At 40.2% G+C, this 24,483-nt stretch overlaps 1 protein-coding gene across 1 annotated transcript in view; it reads right to left on the reverse strand.

The window, feature by feature from the left end:
* Window positions 1-1,978: 1,978 nt before the first annotated feature.
* The window catches only part of LOC140269242 (tissue factor-like), a 111,039-nt gene continuing 88,534 nt past the window's right edge, over window positions 1,979-24,483 (reverse strand). The window contains exons 5-7 of the mRNA XM_072364266.1: window positions 15,906-16,084; window positions 3,757-3,922; window positions 1,979-2,197 (exon numbers count right to left, since the gene is read on the reverse strand). Coding sequence (XP_072220367.1) covers window positions 2,055-2,197; window positions 3,757-3,922; window positions 15,906-16,084 — 488 coding nt within the window. The 3' untranslated portion in view covers window positions 1,979-2,054. The remainder of the gene's footprint in view (window positions 2,198-3,756; window positions 3,923-15,905; window positions 16,085-24,483) is intronic.

The following is a 24,483-nucleotide window of genomic DNA, read 5'->3' on the forward strand; positions in this document are numbered from 1 at the left end:
GGGGGCTGGGGATTGTGGCCCTGTACGCTTATACACTCATAACTAAGCACGGTTATCATGTAGGTCCTGTGCCATGGGTGTTGCATGTTCTCACACACACACACTCACACACATTCATTAGTCCAGTAGCATGCACGCTAAGCAGTTGATGTATTATCATGTCGTCTCAGGTCATCTATATCCACAGCTGTGTTGTATGTGATTGCCGCTTCTTGTGCTTGTTTTTGTTTGTTTGTTTGTGTGTTTGTTTTTTCTCTGCTTGTCTGCTTTCAGGTGCTCCTGGTGGCGCTAAGGCTGCATTCCCCTCAGAGGCCGTGGATTGTTGTCTGTTTTGTTTTTTTACAGGTGTAGCAGCTGGTTGTCTGGTTTTTGTTTCTATTTTTGTTTTGTTTCCTCTTCTTTTTTCCTTGTTTCCCGGTCCGATTCAGCTCTATTATATGTTATATATTGTCAACAGAAATAAATAAATGGGCATCAAGGGGAGCTTTACATTTGTAAAACTTCCCTTGGCAAAGCAAATCTGTTTGGCATAAAAGGTATTCAGACTACAATTCTGCTGCCATAATGCTGAACAGGACAAGGGGAAAAAAATCCCGGTAACATTACTCTTTCTTTATACAGGTATCATTACTCTTTATGTATCCAGGTAACATATCTCTTTGCCTTAGCCTTTATAAATCCTGGTAACATTACTATTTATTCATCCTTGTGACATTACTCTTTATTTATCCAGGTAACATTAGCCTTTATATATTCAGGTAACATTACGCTTTATTCATCCAGGTAACCTTAGTCTTTATTAATCAGGTAATGTTACTCTTTATTCATCCAGGTAACCCTAGCCTTTATATGTCCAGGTATCATTACTCTTTATGTATCCAGGTGACATATCTCTTAACCTTTATTTATCTAGGTAACATTAGCCTTGATTTATCCAGGAAACGTTACTCTTTATTTATGCAGTTAACATTAGCCTTTATTTATCCAGGTAACACACTTTCTGAAAGACACCAGGATCTAAAAATGGCTAATGGTCAGCCACTTTTACAAAAGCCTCTGTTGGATTGGCAGTTGCTGTTTCGTCAATGGTTTTCCGCTGCTCTCAGTGGCAAAAGCGACTTCTCACCGGTAGGTGCCACCTCTCAGTTGTTTGTCACTGTGGGCTGGTCGTTGTCATGGAAGTTTCCCTTTTCTTCCAATTACCTCTGATGAGAAATGAGATAGAGATTTCTCTTTTTGCGGACAGGCCAAGTTTGAATTTTTCTGCATGAGAGGTCAATCAAACACCATTCAGAGGTTACGGTGAAGAAAGACCCAGCTAAAAGGGAATCTAAAACATTTATCCCTGAGGAAGGGGGCTTTGTTCTTTGGGTGTCTATTGTTTTGGACCATCTCCTTGCCACACCCCCCGGGGGGATGTCTCGAAATCGGAACAGGATGCAAGATGTGGCCTGACGATGATAACTAAGAGGCATGTTGTTAAAAATAATTATTCTGTCTCGGTGAGGCACGTTCTCTTTGAGCCTGAGCACTTCAGGGAGACATTTTCGAGTTCTTTCACCTTCGTAATATTGCTAAAATCAGGAACATCCTGTCTCAGGGTGATGCAGAGAAACTAGTTCATGCATTTGTTACTTCAAGATTGGACTACTGTAATTCCTTATTATTGGGCTGTCCCACATATTCTCTGAAAAGCCTCCAGCTGATCCAAAATGCTGCAGCCAGCCCAGCTGGTTGAGGTAGATGGTCGCCCTTCCTGGTACTGGTTCTGATGGAGGTTTCTTACTGTTAAAAGGGAGTTTTAATTCTTTGCTGCTGCATGCTCAGGATCTGTTGGTTTCCTGAGCTAGGAAACATTCTAAAAGAAAATTGACATTATGTTAATAAAAATAATAATATATTGAACTCATTTGGATGATTATGAATCTGATTTTATTGGTATCATAAATGGGTGCCAATGAACTGGATTATAATTTGCTTGAATGTGACTATCTTTGAAGCGCCTTGAGATTGATTTAATTGAATTAAAAAAATGCACACACATAGCACAAACTCTAAACAGGTGCTGACGACTGAGAGTTTTGGAGGTGCTCGTTTCTTTGGTGGCATCTGCAGCAGAGGACTGTCACTGTTATGATGATGATGAGGACTATAAGCAGGATGAAGACTGCACCAATCCAAGCTCCAAGACTCAATTCTGAAGAGACAGTCACAATTAGACAATACTGATCACTTCACACACAGAGAGCAGAATCTTTAAAACAGTAGCTTCCTTTGCTGATTGTACTACCTGCTAAGCTAGCCTGGTAGATAAAGCAAGTCTAAAATAGCATATCATGAAATAATATATCTAACAAATTTACTTAAAAAAGAATATCTTACAGAAGACTGTTTGTGTTAAAAGTTATTCCAACAAAGATTATCCCCCAACGGTCTGTTATTGTTTCCTTTATTTTTTTTCACTTTTTATAAATTGGTATCATATGAATGGGACTAATTCTACTTAATTTAATTGAATCAATTATAATTAGCTTGAACTGGACTGTGTCATTAAAGTTATTTGAAATTACATGTATTGTGATTTAGAGCTATACAAATTAAACTGACTGAATTGTACTGAATAAATTTAGGTTAGAAAGTACTTTTCCAACCACTCTTCAAACTGATCACCCCCAATCAGGCCACCAGGGAGAGGGAGTCTGTAGCTGAATATTATGGCAAGCCATTTTAACATTTAACAGCCAGACTGGATATGTGTTGCAGATATCTGTAATTATGTTTTGCCTAGTCAAAAGAACATTTCAGATATTCACAACAACATTCCTACCAGGACAAATTACATCACTTTTGCCTTTCATGTGTATGGCAATTCAGTTGCAGGTATCCGCTACAGTTTGAGATATCTACAATTTTGTTCTGACTAGTCATAACTCCAGTTCAAGATATCGTTAACTCAGCTCAATTAACGATATCTACATGTCCCTTTTCAGATATCTTAAATTAAGATTTGACTTGGCGAAATGACGTTGTAGATATCTCAAACTGGAATTACTGCTAGTCGTAATTCCGTTACAGATATCCGTAATTACGTAGCAGGTATCTGTAACTAAATTGTAGATATCTGTAATGACAAACCCCATACACATGAATAGCAAAAGTGATGTCATTTGTCTTAGCAAGAATGTAGTTTAGTAGTATATGTAGTACCTAGGCACAACTGAATTACAGATATCTCTATATTTCGTTTTGACTAGTCACAGTTATGTTACTGATATCTTGAATGAAAAATCCAACTATTCAAAAATGTAATTATGTCTAGTCAGAAAGACGTTGTTGATATCTTCAATGTTAATTCTGGATAACCAAACGTAGCTTTTAAATGTTAAAATAGCGTGCCATAGAAAATTCTGTCAGTGATTATATGTACCCAAATGCACCTCTAGACATGTGTATCTACCTCAGGGTTTCCTTGTTTTGGTGGAGGGTTTCAACTCTAGCAGTTGTGTCAGAATGTCAGAAATTCCTGTCAAAGACAAATGTTCTTTGCAACCAGTTGTTTCCCTCAAACTATTTGTAGTGTAGTGTACTGTGCTGTGGTGTAGTTTATGCAGTTTTAGTAGTAGTTGTACAATCATTGTAAATATTTATAATTTTTTTATAATTTTGACAAATTTGAGTTTCCCCCACTGAGGGATGAAAAAAGTATTTTTCTATTTCTATTTCTATGTAAGTGTCATGTAAGCAGTGTGTGTGCACCTTGCAGGATATTCGTGTGTCCCTCTGTACATAGCTGTGTGCTCCAGGCTCCCTGCTGGGTGGCCTTGGGTCTGGAGGGGATGAAAGCTGCCACCATGATGCAGTAACTCTGTCCAGCATCCAGCCCCAATATCTTTGTTCTACTGGAGTCAGATACAATGTCTCTCTGTCACGGGAGAATACAACATTGCAGTCACTTATCTGAACATTTGCATACCTCACCTGTTGAAAGCAACATAACCATTTGACAAGTTCCTTTAGTGCTCACTGATTAAAATACTGGACCTTGAGCTGGATTCTTATGTTTTCATGACAATTTATAAAATAAATTCAATAACATCAATGTTAGAAGTACAGACTAAATCCCATAGTCCCATAATACCATAGTGATTTGTGCTGAATACACAGTGTTATCTTTTTTTCTTTAACTTTATTTTTCTTTACCTTTATTATTAAGTAAAGCAGCATACAGTTTCCACTTGGAGTGCTGAGTGCCTTCATCTGTCATGAGCTATTCAGATCCTACGTAGTCTTAACTTATACTAAATACTCTTCATACAGTGTACAGCTCCTGCACTGAAATCATAAAGCAGTCCTGCTGAGAATGATCCAGCAAGAAAAAGTTTCCATACAATCTGTTGGTTTTCTTTTTTTTCTGTTTTTGAATTTCTGAATTTAACTAATTTGGAATTGAATTAATTTGATTTACTTGGATTATGATTGTATTACAATAACTTGTATTGTAATTGGCTTTAATTGGACTGTATCTATGAAGTGTCTTGAGATTTGTTGGGGAGTGACAATTGCGTTGTATTGTTCTTTTACAATGACAATGAAAGCCATCCGTCTAGCTATCTACTACAATGTTTTATGGGCAGAAGCCTATAATTCTCACACACCTGTAACTTTGCTTTCTCTTAGTGGGTTTATTTCTGAATTGAAGAGGGTCTTTGTACACCATGGCCACAGAGAGGAGTCGGCTCAGTGTATCCTAAGAATAAAACAGGGAGTATGAAGTGTGGCTGAGTTCTCTGTGGATGTTTGGTCTTTGGCTAAGAAATCCAGATAGAATGATGCAGCTGTTGAGGGAGCATTTAAGAGCGCTCTGTCTGAGTCTTTGAAAGGTTAAGTATCTCTATGTGATGCTCCTCTTAATCTGTGCAGAGAAAAAGAAACCCTAATTTGTATTGGCATTTATATTTTTGTTGATGTTTTATCAATCTATGTATTGTACTAGCTAGTGTGAATTCTGTCGACGAAAATTTTTCGTCAGTCTTCGTCAACAACCTGTTTTTTTTTCTAAAGAATACGAGATGATAATTTATTCAAATCTAATGTACGAGGACACAAACTATGAGAATCAGAATCAGCTTTATTGGTCAAGTATGTGAACACACAAGGGCTGCGCTTCCCAGGTTCGATCATTCTTAAGGACTTAAGAAGGCTTTTAAGAAGGGTTCGGCTAAGAAGGAGCAATAAGATTGGGGTGTTTCCCAGACGCATTCTTAACTGCCTTAGATCCCACCAAAGAAGCATGAAATTTTGCTTCTATGACGAAATGCATTGACACTTTCATCAACGGATAAAAACTAGACAAAAAACAGAATCAGAAACTAGATACGACTGTTTTGTGTCGAAAGGCAGGACAAGTTAGAAAGACATCCAATCAGGACTAAAGTCCTTGTATGTTGAGGAGGCACATGCACGGTTACCTGGGAAGGTAGTACAACCAGCTCCTATTTCTCTCATGATGAAAGTAAAGCAAAAAAAAAGTCAGATCCAGGGAGATAACATTGATATGTTAATCAAAACTGAAACGTTTTAAGAAACGAGGTAGATATTACGAGAAATGTTCAAACTCAATATAGCATATGCACTTTTTCTTTGAAAGTTAGAGAGTTTCAGTTTATAAATTAGTTAGAGGTGAATACTAAATCACAGGGGATTTTCATTCTGTTTTTGTACTAATGGTTCTATTGGTTTCACAGTTTTGATCTATGTAAAGAATGTCATACCATTCATTTTTTTATGAACATGTCATTCAAGGAGAGCAGATCGACTGTTCATTTTTATTTTGTTATTTTATGAAAAAAAAAACAAGTTCATAAAGAGGTGTCTTTCAAAAAAGTTAATCTCGGTGTCTCTGTGCCTGTGTGTATTGCATGTTCAAACTTAACAGGTTAATAGACGTTTTATTTAATCTCGATATGAATAACTTCAGAAATTCTGTGGAAACTTGAAAAGGGTTACGTGCTGCCATTCCGACATCTCGCCATTCCGACATTGGCCTCCAATTGTCGGAATAGCGACACTTGATGTTAATGTTTTTATCAAATGTCCCGTCATTCCGACACTTTTTTCCTCTGGTCGGAATGGCGGTATGTTAAAAAAAAAAAAAACGTACCGCCATTCCGACAGTTCCTTTTAATATGTTTTACCCAAAACATTTTGCACTAATGATATGCCGGCGCAAATACGCCCTGAAGTTTGGCGCACAAACTCTGCACATGCAGAGGCCACAGCCTCGCAAACAAACTTTAATAATCTATTATCAAAATCCCCTGAAATTTCAAATACAAAAATACAGATATTAATGTAACTCTGGCGAGACTGAAACTGATTAAGCAGAAATACAGTGTCAGTGAGCTGTCACAGCAGCCAGCTGGAGCGGAGCTCTCCACAGAGCCCATGCGTCTTTTGCACGCTGTCATCATATGCAAAAGTAATAATTGCAATTACAGATATCATGGCTACTGCACAGGACACAGTTGTGAGCACTCTGCCTTGCCTTGCCAATAGGAGAAGAGAGAAATGACAGCATAGAACGTAAAAAACACAACAAAATGCAGTAAAAATGTTTATTCATGTTATTCACGTGATGTATGAGTACTCGCTCCAATTTCGGGAAGCGCAGATGGGCTTTGCGTATTTGGCACAAACACACAGCCGTTGCGCAAGGCTTTATACAGCCTGTTGATATCTTAAGGACCTAACTGGTCACACCTGGGAGTAAATGTCATGTAGAGATTGTTTTTACATGGCATTACACCTGAACATATAGCTTTCATCCACAAACCAACGTGGGAGAGCCCGAAGACGCATGTGCCAGACGCACATAGGCATGCGTAAAACCAATTTTGACCACTTCATGCTATTTATTTGCTTTCTTTTAGTTAACTTTTGTTTCTTTTGGATTCTTGTGCGTGTTATGGAGCCGTTTCGGTCCATGTTTGTAAGCCTTTTTTTCCTGAATTAAATTTTCGGAAGTTGAAACAAGTGGCATTGGAGTGTGCGATTGAACACCACCGCGGTCTGCTTCTCCTCCTCCAGTTGCTGAGACTTTGTGTTTTTAATAACGCTTATCTGTAAACATGTGTTAAACATATAAATTGCATGAACAGAAAGAAGGGACTCACCTGTTGAGTAACGCACATTTCCTTGTACGGAAAGCCTTGTCGGAATGGTGGGACGTTTGAATGTCGGAATAGCGGGATGTCGGGATTTCGGAATGGGTGTTGCCACCCCTTGAAAATAAACCCTTTACCTTTTACACTTTGTCTTTTAGTCAACTAAATCTACTGTAGTTTAGTTGACTATAATATTTTGATATTGAGTCGATTATTTAGTCTCTTGATTTAGTTTTTGCCACTGATAATACTATTTTTGAGAACTCTCTGAGTTTTTGAACCCATCATGCCAGTTTGACTGTGGTGACTAAGACACAGCGGATATAGTGACGACCCACTACATTTGGATGACTTATTTTATCTTGCTGTTGTTTCATGGTCAGGGTGTTCTCTGGTAAGGCCAAAAACAGAAGATGGTTGTGGAAATCTAAGACACAGTGGCCGTGTGCATACAGAACCCTAAGAGGCTGCACAGATGAATCCTACTACTCTGGTCTTTTTTCCACAACACTGTTAGGCTGGGCAGTTAAATGAGGTAATGGAAAACACGAAATATCTACTTGTCAGCTTCCTCCACCTCGGTTCCCTGCCATTCGACACTCACCTTCCAGCTCACCTCCAAAAGACTCCTCAACCCTCCGAAGAAGTGCCTATGTTAGGATCTGTTGGTTTTTGGGTGGTTCTCTTGGCTTTTCCTCCTGTTCCTGGCTTCCACAGGCGTGGCTCCTGGAGTGACTCATTATTGATGCAACTCACCTGTGACGATCTGATTGCCTCCTGCTCTTAAGCCTCGGCCAGTTCTCCAGTGGGTGCTAGTTTGTCTGCTTACATGCAGAAGAGGACGCTGTCAACCTTGGAGGCACTGTCACAGAGGGCTTTTCTCCTCAAGACTGGAGTCAACAACCCAGAGCCTGGATGTGGAGCATTTCTCAGTTTTTCCTTCAAATCAGTCATCACTTACCTTTTTCAAGCCACTCTACACTGCCAACTTCTCTGGGGGATTACTAACTCACAGTTACAAGGGAGATCCAGCCTGGTCAGGAAATATTTTGATTTTCAACTTGGATGCAAGCTTTCACCTGGAGATTTGTCTTGTTCCTCTCCACAGACCATCTCAACCACTCACTTTTTTTTTACTTAACTGCACTTTGGACCAGCACCAACACATTTAATCTGGTCAATAGACACTATTCATAAATCAGTTGTGTCAGTCTCTGATTAGGGTCCTGCCATAGAAGAAACTCTAACAGCCTATACAGATTGGCCACACCTGTCTAACCCCAGAGTAGCAGGAGCATTGATTTCAGGTGAGTGCTTCTATTGCAGAAAGACGTTAATGTTAACTGTCAAAATGCCAGCTAACTTTGAAATAAATTGTTCATAAATAGGCATAAGAGTATTGATGACCAAATTTTCCAATAACAATTCCCTTCCTTTACAGCTTAATGTGCTGACTTTGTCCACATTTTCTGCTTTCATTGACTTTGGGGCTAAGACTAGTTTCATTGCTCAGTAATTCATCTACTAAAACTATCTATTAAACTCAAATCACTCATGTCACAGTGCCAGTTAAACTGTGTTAGAAAAAAATCCCTTAGTTCCTGAATACTTCTCCATTATTTTGTTTTAGGTTACTCTTGGCTTAGTTTACAAAACCCCATCATAAATTGGCAGGAGGGGCATGTATTCAGCTGGAGCTAATGTTGTTATTCTTCTTGTCTGCGCCCTGCCATTACTCCTTTTAATCCTGTTTCTGAATCTTCTTTTGAGACTCCAGACTTAACTCTTGCTGGCCATACCTGTCATTATCTGGCTGTCCTTATGACTGTTCATCAGATTTGCTTCCTGGGACTCCTTTGCCCACCAGCAAACTACATGATCTCACTCATCCCGAGCAAGCTGCTACGGGGAAATGCATTACTGACTCCTTGGTGGCTGGCCTCATGCAACCATATTCTCCTCAGGGGGCAGATTTTTTATTTTTACTTTTTTTTTTGTGGCAAAGGGAGATGGTACTTTACATCGTATCAATTACTGAGGTTTAATCATTACAGTCAAGAACAAGCACCCCTTACCTATGTTAAGCTCAGCTAAATACTCAATGAGCCCCAAGTCTTGATTTGGACTGAAGAAATGCTTGTCATCTGGTCTGTATTTGTGAAGGTGATAAATGACTGATTGCTTTTAATACCCAACTAGGCCATTTTGAGTACCTTGTGATGCCTTTTGGCTAAACCAATACACCAACTTTTTTCCAGGCTTTCTAAAATCACTGAGCTCTGATTCAATTTTTGATCCTGCAGTGTATAGTGGTTTCCTTCTATGAAGTCTATTGTTAGCTTCTTTTTTTTTTTTTTTTTTTTTTTATATATAGCTTGTTATATCATCCTTTGTAAGTCGCTTTGGATAAAAGCATCTGCTAAATGCATAAACATATATTGATAATACAGTACATGCTTTCATGGCATAACATAAAGCAATGCAGTTATATCTAGACTTGACTTGTTATTGGGCTTCAGAGACTTGACTTGAGACTTGACTTGGAAAAAATTACTTGTGAACATGTCTGATATGCACTCAACACTGAAAGGCCCTAGCCAGAACTGGAACCAGGAACCCTCTGCTGTGAGGTGACAGTGCTAACAACACCACCATGCAGCCCCCATCAGAATAAGTTTATTGAAAATGTACATATGCAGCATTTCTTTCAAGAAATGAAGCCATTGTTATTATGGATAATCTACATGTACAAAAGCATCATGTGAATATTGTTGCAGGGAAAAATGTTCTAAAACCTCTTACCAATGAGATAATCTTATTTCTATTGTTTTCAGGATAAATGTCTGTGGCCTGACCTAATTGGTCAGGGGTTACTCCAACCCATAAAACCACATTGAAAGCTGGCTTCCCACCAGCTACATGGTATACATAGTTATTATCTGCCATTGAGGGTCTCAGCATGTTGCCTATTTTACAGCAGTGAGGTCAGCGACAGGGAAGAGATGTTTTTAGCAAAAATGCTCACATTTGTTTGTCATAATGTCCTACTCATTTCTGTAACAGCAAATCTTCTTTGTATGTGAAAGGACTGTCACAGACATTGGAAAAATATTAGTTTACCTATTATGATTTTAACTTTGGCAATGGCATGAGACTGCTGTCAGGTTACAGTTGAGTAACTTTCATGTTTTCACTTCAAATCCAATCGACCATGAATATCTGTAGCGAACTCAAGTGTGGAATTTAATACAAACTTAAGACTTTAAATGACTACAACATTCTTTTGTGGGGGTGGTCAGTGTGGAAATACCAGATGGGGGATTTCTACATCAAAGAAGTGAAATTTACACCAACCTTTGCCCACAAAAGCATTTTGGGGGAGTTTTCTCAGCCCCTCTTTCCACAGACCTGTGCCATAAATTTAGGTGAATGCATTAATAGCTTAGTGTTAACGAAGCTGAACCAACAACGGACCCTCTCAGGACAGTATCGGGGAAAACCAGAACAGGACCCTTCTGACCCTATATGGTTCAAAGTAAATAATGGTGACAGTTTGCCCTGACTCTGACTCAAGCCAGAGACAGTCAGCTGCATCATGGACCTCTCAAAAGGATCTCACCCAGAATCACTTTTTAGCCGAATCTTGAAACTGTATTAAATGTGCTTTATATTGTTGTACAAGTTCTTTCATGTTCTCAGTGAAATCACGAGCTGCATTTTAATACCTTTTTCATGATCATACATGGAACGATATAGAAGATATTATTATTTTGGAAAATGACTAATCAGCTTATGGAGCCACATTGCCCCCGAGTGGTTCGTAGAACTGAATAGTTAAACCCAAAACTAAGTCAACAACTTGCATATGACATGGGACATTTATATGAAATAATGCAACTGTTAACAAATAATCAGCTGTTTCTTATTGTATTCTGTGTTTAACACAGGAAAATAACATTGGTTGGTTCGTTATTCATACGTCATAATTTTACAGATATCCATCTGAATTTTGAGACTCATAATCATTACCTATGTTATGTTATGTTATATTGTTATTTGATGTCTTTATAGCCTAAGTCTATGCTATATCTTTACCCTTTATATCTTAACAAGTTATGGTGTTTTAGAATCCTCTGAACAAATGTTTATGAGACGGAGGAATGCAGGAGTCGAGTTGCTTTGAGGCACCCTCGTTGCAGGTCGCCTTACAAAATACGCCCAGGCAGACATCACAATAGTTTCAGGCATACCATTGGCTGAAAGTGTAGTGTAGGCCTACATCATGCCCCGCCTCCGCGAATCAAACTCCGGAAACTACGAGGAAAAGTCAGAATATTGAAAGTTCAGCAGTCCAGATCAGTAGAGAAGATGAAGAGCAGAGAGTTCTGAAATGATGGAATGAGAGTCTGGTGGAGAGTCTTTGAAAATGGCAGGAGAGGAAGATGAGATGGAAGAAGAAGGTCCGAACAAAGACAGAAAGGGAAGAATGTAGCAGAAAGATACATTTTGCGTTTTTTTTTGTCCGTCATCCTGTCTCCTCTCTATAGCACGTTTTAAACTCTGCTGCTGTACGCCTCCTCACCTATTTTTGATCACCAAAAGGAGCCAGCGTTCAGCTTGTCAACCTGTTTGTCAATCTTTGGTGAATTTAAGTTCACCTCATCAGAGTTGGTCAGCAACCAAAACCAACTCCACCCTTGGACAGTTTGATGATTATTTGCGTTGAATTCCGACACACCACCCCGCTCGTCTTCAAGCTACCAGAAGAAAGCCATTCTCTGGCGCAGGAAAGCGACCGGTCCAGTCCCTGAAAGTCAACCACAACGAAGGCCGTGAGACGCGGAACCGAGAGAGGCCCAGTTGGACCCGCTGGCGATGACCTGTGGTTCGGAGCTGACCTAACCGTAAGATCTGCCCTGTTCTTACATTTCAGACGGTATGCGGTGGGTGTCGAGAGAATTCACTGTTAAAATTATAAATTAATCCAAGCAGTTAGCCCTTGAATTCAAATAGTAACAAACCTAGATTATTTGAATGATTCCGGTATCCATCCATCCCCTCCTCTTAGTTCTTTTCAATTCACTAAGTTTCTTATATAATCATCCATATTCAAAGCATTTCTCCTGTTGTCTTAAGGTTCATGTCTTTGGTCATGTCATTTTAATAAATGGTTAATTTATACATATATAAAATCAACCGGTTTTTGTGTATGTGTTCTTTACGTACGTGTGAGTCCAACTAAACGAGAATTCACGAGTAGCGACTATATGAGACTGGAATTTATTAATTATTAACTAATAATTGATTATTAATTTAACATACCAGAATGTAAGATTCTGTCTTTTTCCTTCGATTGAAGGTGGTGCCCTAAAATGAGGTAAAATAAGACTTATTCAGATAGTGAGAACTTTCAGATAAATCCTTATATCTTATCACATCACGCTACGTGTGTCCACAATATATATATTTATATATATATATTTTGTTGGTGCATCATGTGCCGGTTATATATAATTTGGCTACTTATCACAAAACTATATTTGTGGCCCCTGTGTACATATGCACTGCATGTATTGCATAAGAGTTGCATGTTGCAGAGATACAATAAATGTTTTGTCATTTATAAAATATAACATAAAATATAACATAAAATACTACAACCACTGTTTCCCAGGAAGCTAAAAATTGATACTTTGGTGTATTATTACAACACTTCTTTGGTACTTTCTTTGAGCTTTTTTCCTTATATTCTATTCTAGTTTTCAGTCCTCAGTGTTAGATTCTGTTGGCTTCTTGTTTCTTGTCTTTACCCCTAGATGTCATTTGTCTTGGTCTTGTCCCCCTGGTCTCATTCACACCTGTCTCCTGGTAAAAACTCACTTGTTGTCACTCTACTTATCAGCCCTCCCAATATTTATAGCTCTCCAATGACCTGAGTGATATGCCAGATAACTGTTCATGATGTAATATCTCTGTGGTAACTATGTTTGTCTCTCAGTTAGGTCGTCTGTTAGACATTCATTGTTTGTTAGCGCTCACCCACCTGGACAGCAAAGACTTACATTTGAGGATACTGTTCATGGACGTTAATTCAGCATTCAACATGATCATCCCTCAGACGGACAGAACACTTCACTGTGCAATTGGCTGTTGGACTTCCTGACAGGGAGACCACAGGCAGTTCGGGTCTGCAGCAACACATTCAGCACCAGCACACTGAATATGGTGCTCCCCCCCAAAGATGTGTGCTCAGCCCCCTGCTCTTCACCCTGCTGACCCATGACTCCACAGCACCAAATCCTTCATCAAGTTTGCAGGTAACATGACTGTGAACGAACTCAACAACAACAATGAGTCAAACTTCAGAGATGAGGTGAGCCAGCTAGCCATATGGGGCTGAAACAACAATCTCACTGTCAATGACAGTGCTGCTGTGGAGAGAATGAGCAGCACCAAGTCCCTGGGAGTGCACATCACAGAGGATCTCTCCTGGAGTACCAACACTGCAGCACTGGCCAAGAAAGCTCAGCAATGTCTCTATTCTCTCCATAAACTGAGAAGAGCCAGAGCACCAGTCCTCACCAAGCGCTCGTTTTACCGAGGCACCACTGAGGGCATCTTGACCAGCTGCATCACTGTGTGGTACAGAGCTACACAGCATCCTGCAGAAAGACCGAGCACCACATAGTGAGGGCAGCAGAGAAGAACATGGGTGTTTATACCTCTTCTTACTCCAGGACATTTATGACACACACCTTACCGGCAAAGTACTCCATGTTGTCGGTGGTAAGTGACGCTTACTTAATGCTAGCAAGCTTTTACCCCTCTTTTTTAGGAAATACATTTCTCCCCGGTTAATCTAACCAGTTTGTCAAACGATGATAGAGAAAAGGAGGACATTGACTAAATCAATTAGTGATACTGTTGCTTACTGTCATTCAAATTGCGCAAAAAAAACAATAAATTGTAGGATCCAGAAATTGTGGCTGCTCAAACCACCAATTATTTCAAAAACAAAAGATTGACTCTTTTGAAAATCCCACTGATATAACTAATGCCAATATTTACCTAAAAACCATTATAAGTCATATCGATCGGGTTTTCTTTTTAACCTAAGTTGCCATCACAAACTACTTTAAATAGCTGTTTACAGTTCACCTTTGCGACAAAGACCATTTTAACTTAACTTAAAAAACCTCCCAAGGCTTTCTTTTGCAGCTCTAAGGCTGTGTGTGAATTTATTCACAAATGGGATGATTAACACTTCAGATAGTTAACTATCCATAAGAGGACCATCCATCCGTAGATCTACCGCTTCTCCGGGGGGTTGGGTTACGGGGGCAGCAGCTTGAGCAAAGAAACCCAGACGTCCCTGTCCCCGGCCACTTCCTCCAACTCTTCCAGGGGGACCCCGAGGCGATCCCAGGCCAGCCGAGAGAGACATAGTCTCTCCAACGTGTCCTGGGTCTTCCCCGGGGTCTCCTCCCAGTGGGACGTGCCCGGAACACCTCACCAACCAGGGAGGCGTCCAGGGAGCATCCTAACCAGATGCCCCAGCCACCTCATCTGGCTCCTCTCAATGCGGAGGAGCAGCAGTTCTATTCCGAGCCCCTCCCGGATGACTGAGCTTCTCACCCTATCTCTTAGGGAGAGCCCAGACACCCTGCGGAGGAAACCCATTTCAGCCGCTTGTATTCGCCATCTCGTTCTTTCGGTCACTCCCCACAACTCGTGACCATAGGTGAGGATGGGAACGTAGATTGACCAGTAAATAGAGAGCTTCGCCTTCTGGCTCAGCTCCTTCTTCACAACGATGGGTCGGTGCAGAGCCCGCAACACTGCAGACGCCGCACCGATCCACCCGTCAATCTCACGCTCCATTCGTCCCTCACTGTGAACAAGACCCAGAGATACTTGAACTCCTCCATTTGGGGAAGGATCTCATTCCCGACCCGGAGAGAGCATTCCATAAAGAGGACAATTTCTTAATTTAGAAAGATAATGCTCCATAACAACTATAGATTCAGTTCCCTTTTCTGTAAGCCTAGTTTGCCATACAACCAAACAGAAACTGCAGCCTCTGTGCGGGTTTTGAGTTGGCTTTAGAAAGGAATCCTACTGAGTATGTCATGGTCTGAGTTTTTGTGTCTTTTGTTTTCTGTTTACTTTGTGCTCTGACATGTTTTACTCCCTCTTGTTTTCAGTAATAATTACTACCTGTACACACCTGGTTTTCAGTACTGATTGCCACACCTGAACCTAATTTGTTATCACCTCCCTTGGAAAGTCTTGCAATTGGGCCCTCAGCCTCCTGTTCTTTCTTGTGACCCATGACAGATTACGTGTGAACAGGAAATTAACGCCATAGTGAAAATGCTGTAAATAAATATTTTGAATAAATTTATATAATACTGTATAGCAATAATGTAATACATTGACATAAGTACTGGTACAGGTTTTATTGTATATTTACTGAGAAATCTGTGATATTCAACAGCGAAGAATAAACTATGGTATTACTACTACAGTAAAAACAAAAATATGCTGTAATACGATAGGTTTATTACGAAAATTTGTGCCATTTACTGTAAAGAATTAAAGCAAAGTCTGCCAGTGAGGTCTAACACACACAGTCATGGCTGAATGTTGGAATAATACTTTTCTGAACAGGCCCCTGTAGTAGTAATGTTTCATTTATTGGTGAGTCATGTCTGAGTAACTGTTTACAGATGATTACTGTACCTTTCTTGTGCTTCCAGACTTGCAATAGCTGATTTTGTACTTGAGATCCTTTTTGAGGATATCTCTGATGCTGAGCTGCTTCCCATGCTCATGGATGGATGTCACAGGATCTGTGATGTTGACAATCACTGTGCTTTCATCCTCGTCTTCCAACGTGAAAAACACAGCACTGATATTACCTAGAGAGATGAGTCAGAAGGGATGATGAAACTTCATGTTAGGCATATTTTGAAGGGTTGAAAGCATTAGTTATACAGTGATTATCACATTCTATACTCTTACAAGACGAGTGGGCAGATCACAACTTAAAAAAATTATTATATTTGAACTCACATCAAGCATCGGACTTGAAAAATGTTTTGTTTTTTTGTACATGTTCAATTAATCAATAAATCAGCTAGAGCTCCAACTATGTATACTCTCTGAGACTGGCATCTTAGACAAAATATCTGATTAGAATCCTATTGCACATGACCTTTCAACAGGGATGCCCCAAGGGTTGGTATTGGGACCTTTCTCTTTGCACTATACACCACCTCTTCAAGTCTGGTCATCTGGTCACATGACATTTTATCATTGTTACACAGATTACATACAATTGTAACTCTCATTCTCAAAATCATAAGGAACCTGGGTGTCATGATTGGTGACTGATTGTTAGAAAAATTATATAGTTATACTATGAGAAAAGCTGCATGAATAAGAGTTTCTGTGATGGGGGGAGGACTCCTCCTGTCTTTTGGTTCTCATAATACTATGTAGCAAGCAAAAGTGTTTTGACTGTCTGAACTCGTCTTCCCATAATATTAAATGGTGAGAAATGCGCCTTTTCCCATAACATTGAATGTCCCTTTCCCATAACATTGTGTGGCCAGCAAACATAAACAATATAAATAGCAATAGTGCCATTTTGTTAGTCAGACAACTCTGAGCCAGCTTCCTGACAGGTTGTGCGGACTTGTCTCTTTCTTGCAAGAAATAAATGTTTTGTGTTAATCGTATCAAGCGACTCTGAGCCTAATTTTGAGAGAATTTTTCTGACATAATGGTCCTTCAAGCCGGATTTTAAGTCCTTTCCACCTTCCAGAATCAGAGCTGAAACCGTGCACGGGGGAGTCCAGGACTCCTGACTGAAGTCCTCTCAGCAGAGTTTCTGATAGAGGCCGGCTGCCACTGGCTGGAGGAAAGGTGACAGGATCTATTTTTGAATCAGTGGACAGACTCGCTGGATTCTTCGTTGTTGAACTTACCAGTGGATTTATGGTAAGGAACCCTTTGTGTTACTATTGTTGGCGAGAAATAGTGTGATTATTAGGGAAAATTATGATTATTTAACTAACAATTGTTGGAAACTAGAGGCCTTTAACTAAATTGGGGCGTTGCTATTTTCCTAAGAATAATACTATTTCGAGTGCAACTTAGTAAGGAAGCCTTTTAACTGGTAACCGTGTAGAAGTTATGTTGGATCACTCACAAATGAAGCAGTCAGAAAAAGTCAGCCTTTTAACTGGTAACCGTGTGTAGTTAGGGGTCTAGCAGCGAAGCTGCAGAACCCTATTGTTTTAGTAGTTTTTCTTATTAGGGGTCTAGCAGCGAAGCTGCAGAACCCTATTGTTTTAGTAGCTTTTCTTATTATTAGGGGTCTAGCAGCGAAGCTGCAGAACCCTATTGTTTTAGTAGCTTTTCTTATTATTATTATTAGGGGTCTAGCAGCGAAGCTGCAGAACCCTATTGTTTTAGTAGTTTTTCTTATTATTAGGGGTCTAGCAGCGAAGCTGCAGAACCCTATTGTTTTAGTAGCTTTTCTTATTATTATTAGGGGTCTAGCAGCGAAGCTGCAGAACCCTATTGTTTTAGTAGTTTTTCTTATTAGGGGTCTAGCAGCGAAGCTGCAGAACCCTATTGTTTTAGTAGTTTTTCCTATTATTAGGGGTCTAGCAGCGAAGCTGCAGAACCCTATTGTTTTAGTAGTTTTTCTTATTATTATTATTATTAGGGGTCTAGCAGCGAAGCTGCAGAACCCTATTGTTTTAGTAGTTTTTCTTATTATTATTCTTCTACTTTCCGCTGCAATTGAAGTCTATGGCAGCCCCATTAACGCAATGGTAAAAAGTTGTGAAATTTGGCACATCTATTTAGCACATTCCCATTAGCAAATTCAACAAATTTCGTGCCCAAATTCAAAACTCTCTAGCGCCACCAATGGGTCAAAGTTTGAAGCCCATTCAGCTAATTAACTTTTGACTCGTTGATCCAAATTTCAAAAACAAGGCATCGTTGGAATCCTTGGATCATGACGAGTCCAACGCACCCTATGACGTCATTTTCCGTCTGACTAGATTTTCCGCCATCTTGGATTTTGTTGAAAACCTTAAAAAATTTTCACAGGTCACAAATTTTGACCAATTCTCATGAAAATTGGCACAGAGTATCTTTAGACCAATCCGCACAAAAGTTGCTCGTTTTTTACTTCAAATTTGACTTTGTTCAACCAATACATCCAATCAAAGTTGATGGCGACTACGCCAAAAAGGACGTGAGGACATATCTCAGCAACAGTTTAATCTTTTGACATCAAACTCATAACACATATTCATAACTCGATTTTGAAGAGGCCCAAGAATTTTGGAGACCTTTGACCTATAGGTGGCGCTATATTTAGAATAAATGCATTTTTGCTCATATCTTTGGACCCGTTTGTCCAAATTTCACAAATTAGGTACCGTTGTAATCCGTGGATATAGCCGAGGTCAACCAATCCTATGACGTCATTCGCGCCATCTTGGATTGTCCGCCATTTTGAATTATGTCAAAAACCTTCAAAACGCATTACAGGTCACCCAGATTGTCTGATCTCCACGGGACTTGACAAATAGAATCTTCAGACCATGCCCCACAAGAGCTATCATGTGAAATTTTTATATTCACTTCCGTTTGCCCGTAGTAGCCAATCAAACTCAGCAATGACGCGCCAAACAGGACGTGAGGCCATATCTCAGCAACCATTTGATCTTTTGACATCAAACTTCTAACACAGACTCATGACCAAGTCTGTAAGAAGCCCAAGAAGTCTGGTGAACTTCCAAGCACAGGGGGCGCTATAAGTAGCAAAACTGCATTTTGCTCATAACTTTGGAGCCGCTGTTTCAAATTGGACAAATGAGGTACCGTTGGAATCCCTGGATGAAGACGAGTTCATCTCAAACACCAAACTTGGTGTGTGGACTCATGATGCCTTCCTGAGCAGCCGCAGGCTTACCTGCTGTTCTGCTAGACCCCGCCATCGCTGCTTGCAGCTATATTTATTATTATTCTTCTACTTTCCGCTGCAATTGAAGTCTATGGCAGCCCCATTAACGCAATGGTAAAAAGTTGTGAAATTTGGCACATCTAATTAGGACAGTCCCATTAGCAAATTCAACAAATTTCGTGCCCAAATTCAAAACTCTCTAGCGCCACCAACATGTCAAAGTTTGAAGCCCATTCAGCTAAATAACTTTTGACTCGTTGATCCAAATTTAAAAAACAAGGTATTGTTGGAATCCTTGGATCATGACGATTCCAACGCACCCTATGACGTCATTTTCCGTCTAACTAGATTTTCCGCCATCTTGGATTTTGTTGAAAACCTTAAAAAAGTTTCACAGGTCACAAATTTTGACCAATTCTCATGAAAATTGGCAAGGAGTATCTTTGGACCAATCCGCACAAAAGTTGCTCGTTTTTTTCTTCAAATTCAACTTTGTTCACCCAGTACATCCAATCAAATTCGATGGCGACTACGCCAAAAAGGACGTGAGGCCATATCTCAGCAACAGTTTATTCTTTTGACATCAAACTTATGACACTGACTCATAACTCGATCCTTAACAGGCCTAAGAATTTTAGTGATCTTTGACCTATAGGTGGCGCTATATTTAGCAAATATGCATTTTTGCTCATAACTTTACACCTGTTTGTCCAAATATCACAAATGAGGTACCATTGGAGTCCCTGGATATAGCCGAGGTCAATCAATCTCATGACGTCATGCGCACCATCTTGGATTGTCCGCCATTGTGAATTCCATCAAAATCCTTCAAAACGCATTACAGGTCACCCAGATTGTCTGATTTCCACGGGACTTGACATATAGAATCTTCAGACTGAGCCTCACATGAGCTTTCAAGTGGTATTTTTTAATTCGCTACCGTTTGCCCGTAGCAGCCAATCAAACTCAGCGATGACGCGCCAAACAGGACGTGAGGCCATATCTCAGCAACCATTTAATCTTTTGACATCAAACTTATAACACAGACTCATGACCAAGACTTTAAGAGGCCCAAGAAGTCTGGTGAACGTCCACCCAGTGGGGGCGCTATAAGTAGAAAAACTGCATTTTGCTCATAGCTTTGGAGCCGTTGGTTCAAATTGGACAAATGAGGTACCGTTGGAATCCCTGGATGAAAACGAGTTAATCTCAAACACCAAACTTGGTCTGTGGACTCATGATGCCCTCCTGAGCAGCCGCAGGCTTGCCTGCTGTTCTGCTAGACCCCGTATCGCTGCTTGCAGCTATATTTATTAGGGGTCTAGCAGCGAAGCTGCAGAACCCTATTGTTTTACTAGCTTTTCTTATTATTATTATTATTCTTCTACTTTCCGCTGCAATTGAAGTCTATGGCAGCCCCATTAACGCAATGGTAAAAAGTTGTGAAATTTGGCACATCTAATTAGGACAGTCCCATTAGCAAATTCAACAAATTTCGTGCCCAAATTCTAAACTCTCTAGCGCCACCAACATGTCAAAGTTTGAAGCCCATTCAGCTAAATAACTTTTGACTCGTTGATCCAAATTTCAAAAACAAGGTATCGTTGGAATCCTTGGATCATGACAATTCCAACGCACCCTATGACGTCATTTTCCGTCTAACTAGATTTTCCGCCATCTTGGATTTTGTTGAAAACCTTAAAAAATTTTCACAGGTCACAAATTTTGACCAATTCTCATGAAAATTGGCACAGATTATCTTTGGACCAATCCGCACAAAAGTTGCTCGTTTTTCACTTCAAATTCGACTTTGTTCACCCAGTACATCCAATCAAATTTGACGGCGACTACGCCAAAAAGCACGTGAGGCCATATCTCAGTAACAGTTTAATCTTTTGACATCAAACTCATAACACATATTCATAACTCGATTTTGAAGAGGCCCAAGAATTTTGGAGACCTTTGACCTATAGGTGGCGCTATATTTAGAAAAAATGCATTTTTGGTCATATCTTTGGACCCGTTTGTCCAAATTTCACAAATGAGGTACTGTTGTAATCCGTGGATATAGCCGAGGTCAACCAATCCTATGACGTCATTCGCGCCATCTTGGATTGTCCGCCATTTTGAATTATGTCAAAAACCTTCAAAACGCATTACAGGTCACCCAGATTGTCTGATCTCCACGGGACTTGACATATAGAATGGTCAGACCAAGCCTCACAAGAGCTATAATGTGGAATTTTTTATTTCGTATCCTTTTGCCCGTAGCAGCCAATCAAACTCAGCGATGACGCGCCAAACACGACGTGAGGCCATATCTCAGCAACCATTTAATCTTTTCACATCAAACTTCTAATACAGACTCATGACCAAGTCTGTATGAAGCCCAAGAAGTCTGGTGCACTTCCACCCAGTGGGGGCGCTATAAGTAGAAAAACTGCATTTTGCTCATAGCTTTGGAGCCGTTGGTTCAAATTGGACAAATGACGTACCGTTGGAATCCCTGGATAAAGACGAGTTTATCTGAAATACCAAACTTGATCTATGGACTCATGATGCCCTCCTGAGCAGCCGCAGGCTTACCTGCTGTTCTGCTAGACCCCGCCATCGCTGCTTGCAGCTATATTTATTATTCTTCTACTTTCCGCTGCAATTGAAGTCTAAGGCAGCCCCATTAACGCAATGGTAAAAAGTTGTGAAATTTGGCACATCTATTTAGCACATTCCCATTAGCAAATTCAACAAATTTCGTGCCCAAATTCAAAACTCTCTAGCGCCACCAACGGGTCAAAGTTTGAAGCCCATTCAGCTAAATAACTTTTGACTCGTTGATCCAAATTTCAAAAACAAGGCATCGTTGGAATCCGTGGATCATGACGAGTCCAACGCACCCTATGACGTCATTTTCCGTCTAACTAGATTTTCCGCCATCTTGGATTTTGTTGAAAACCTTAAAAAATTTTCACAGGTCACTAATTTTGACCAATTCTCATGAAAATTGGCACAGAGTATCTTTGGACCAATCCGCACAAAAGTTGCTTGTTTTTTACTTCAAATTCGACTTTGTTCACCCAGTACATCCAATCAAAGTTGACGGCGACTACGCCAAAAAGGACGTGAGGCCATATCTCAGCAACAGTTTAATCTTTTGACATCAAACTCATAACAAATATTCATAACTCGATCTTGAAGAGGCCCAAGAATTTTGGAGACCTTTGACCTATAGGTGGCGCTATATTTCGAAAAAATGCATTTTTGCTCATATCTTTGGACACGTTTGTCCAAATTTCATAAATGACGTACCATTGTAATCCGTGGATATAGCCGAGGTCAACGAATCCTATGACGTCATTCGCGCCATCTTGGATTGTCCGCCATTTTGAATTATGTCAAAAACCTTCAAAACGCATTACAGGTCACCCAGATTGTCTGATTTCCACGGGACTTGACACATAGAATCTTCAGACCAAGCCTCACAAGAGCTATCATGTGGATTTTATTATTTCGTTTCCTTTTGCCCGTAGCAGCCAATCAAACTCAGCAATGACGCGCCAAACAGGACGTGAGGCCGTATTTCAGCAACCATTTAATCTTTTGACATCAATCTTCTAATACAGACTCATGACCAAGTCTGTATGAAGCCCAAGAAGTCTGGTGCACTTCCACCCAGTGGGGGCGCTATAAGTACAAAAACTGCATTTTATTCATAGCTTTGGAGCCGTTGGTTCAAATTGGACAAATGAGTTACCGTTGGAATCCCTGGATGAAGACGAGTTCATTTCAAACACCAAACTTGGTCTATGGTCTCATGATGCCTTTCTGAGCAGCCGCAGGCTTACCTGCTGTTCTGCTAGACCCCGCCATCGCTGCTTGCAGCTATATTTATTATTGATCTACTTTCCGCTGCAATTGAAGTCTATGGCAGCCCCATTAACGCAATGGTAAAAAGTTGTGAAATTTGGCACATCTAATTAGGACAGTCCCATTAGCAAATTCAACAAATTTCGTGCCCAAATTCAAAACTGTCTAGCGCCACCAACATGTCAAAGTTTGAAGCCCATTCAGCTAAATAACTTTTGACTCGTTGATCCAAATTTCAAAAACAAGGTATCGTTGGAATCCTTGGATCATGACGATTCCAACGCACCCTATGACGTCATTTTCCGTCTGACTAGATTTTCCGCCATCTTTGATTTTGTTGAAAACCTTAAAAAATTTTCACAGGTCACAAATTTTGACCAATTCTCATGAAAATTGGCACAGATTATCTTTGGACCAATCCGCACAAAAGTTGCTCGTTTTTTACTTCAAATTTGACTTTGTTCAACCAGTATCTCCAATCAAAATTGATGGCGACTACGCCAAAAAGGACGTGAGGCCATATCTCAGCAACAGTTTAATATTTTGACATCAAACTCATAACACATATTCATAACTCGATTTTGAAGTGGCCCAAGAATTTTGGAGACCTTTGACCTATAGGTGGCGCTATATTTAGAAAAAATGCATTTTTGCTCATATCTTTGGACCCGTTTGTCCAAATTTCACAAATGACGTACGGTTGTAATCCCTGGATATAGCCGAGGTCAACGAATCCTATGACGTCATTCGCGCCATCTTGGATTGTCCGCCATTTTGAATTATGTCAAAAACCTTAAAAACGCATTACAGGTCACCCAGATTGTCTGAGATCCACGGGACTTGACATATAGAATCTTCAGACCAAGCCTCACAACAGCTATCATGTGGAATTTTTTATTTCGTTTCCCTTTTCCCGTAGCAGCCAATCTAACTCAGCGCTGACACGCCAAATAGGACGTGAGGCCATATCTCAGCAACGATTTAATCTTTTGACATCAAACTTATAACCCAGACTCATGACCAAGTCTGTAAGAGGCCCAAAAAGTCTGGGGAACTTCCACCCACAGGGGGCGCTATAAGTATCAAAACTGCATTTTACTCATAGCTTTGGAGCCGTTGGTTCAAATTGGACAAATGAGGTACCGTTGCAATCCCTGGATTAAGACGAGTTCATCTCAAACACTAAACTTGGTCTGTGGACTCATGATGCCCCTCCTGAGCAGCCGCAGGCTTACCTGCTATTCTGCTAGACCCTGTATCGCTGCTTGCAGCTATATTTATTAGGGGTCTAGCAGCGAAGCTGCAGAACCCTATTGTTTTAGTAGCTTTTCTTATTAGGGGTCTAGCAGCGAAGCTGCAGAACCCTATTGTTTTAGTAGCTTTTCTTATTATTATTCTTCTACTTTCCGCCACCATTGAAGTCTATGGCAGCCCCATTAACGCAATGGTAAAAAGTTGTGAAAT

Source organism: Leuresthes tenuis, unplaced genomic scaffold (assembly GCF_036924035.1).
Source record: "Leuresthes tenuis unplaced genomic scaffold, fLeuTen1.0.hap1 SCAF_14, whole genome shotgun sequence".
Lineage (NCBI taxonomy): Eukaryota > Metazoa > Chordata > Actinopteri > Atheriniformes > Atherinopsidae > Leuresthes > Leuresthes tenuis.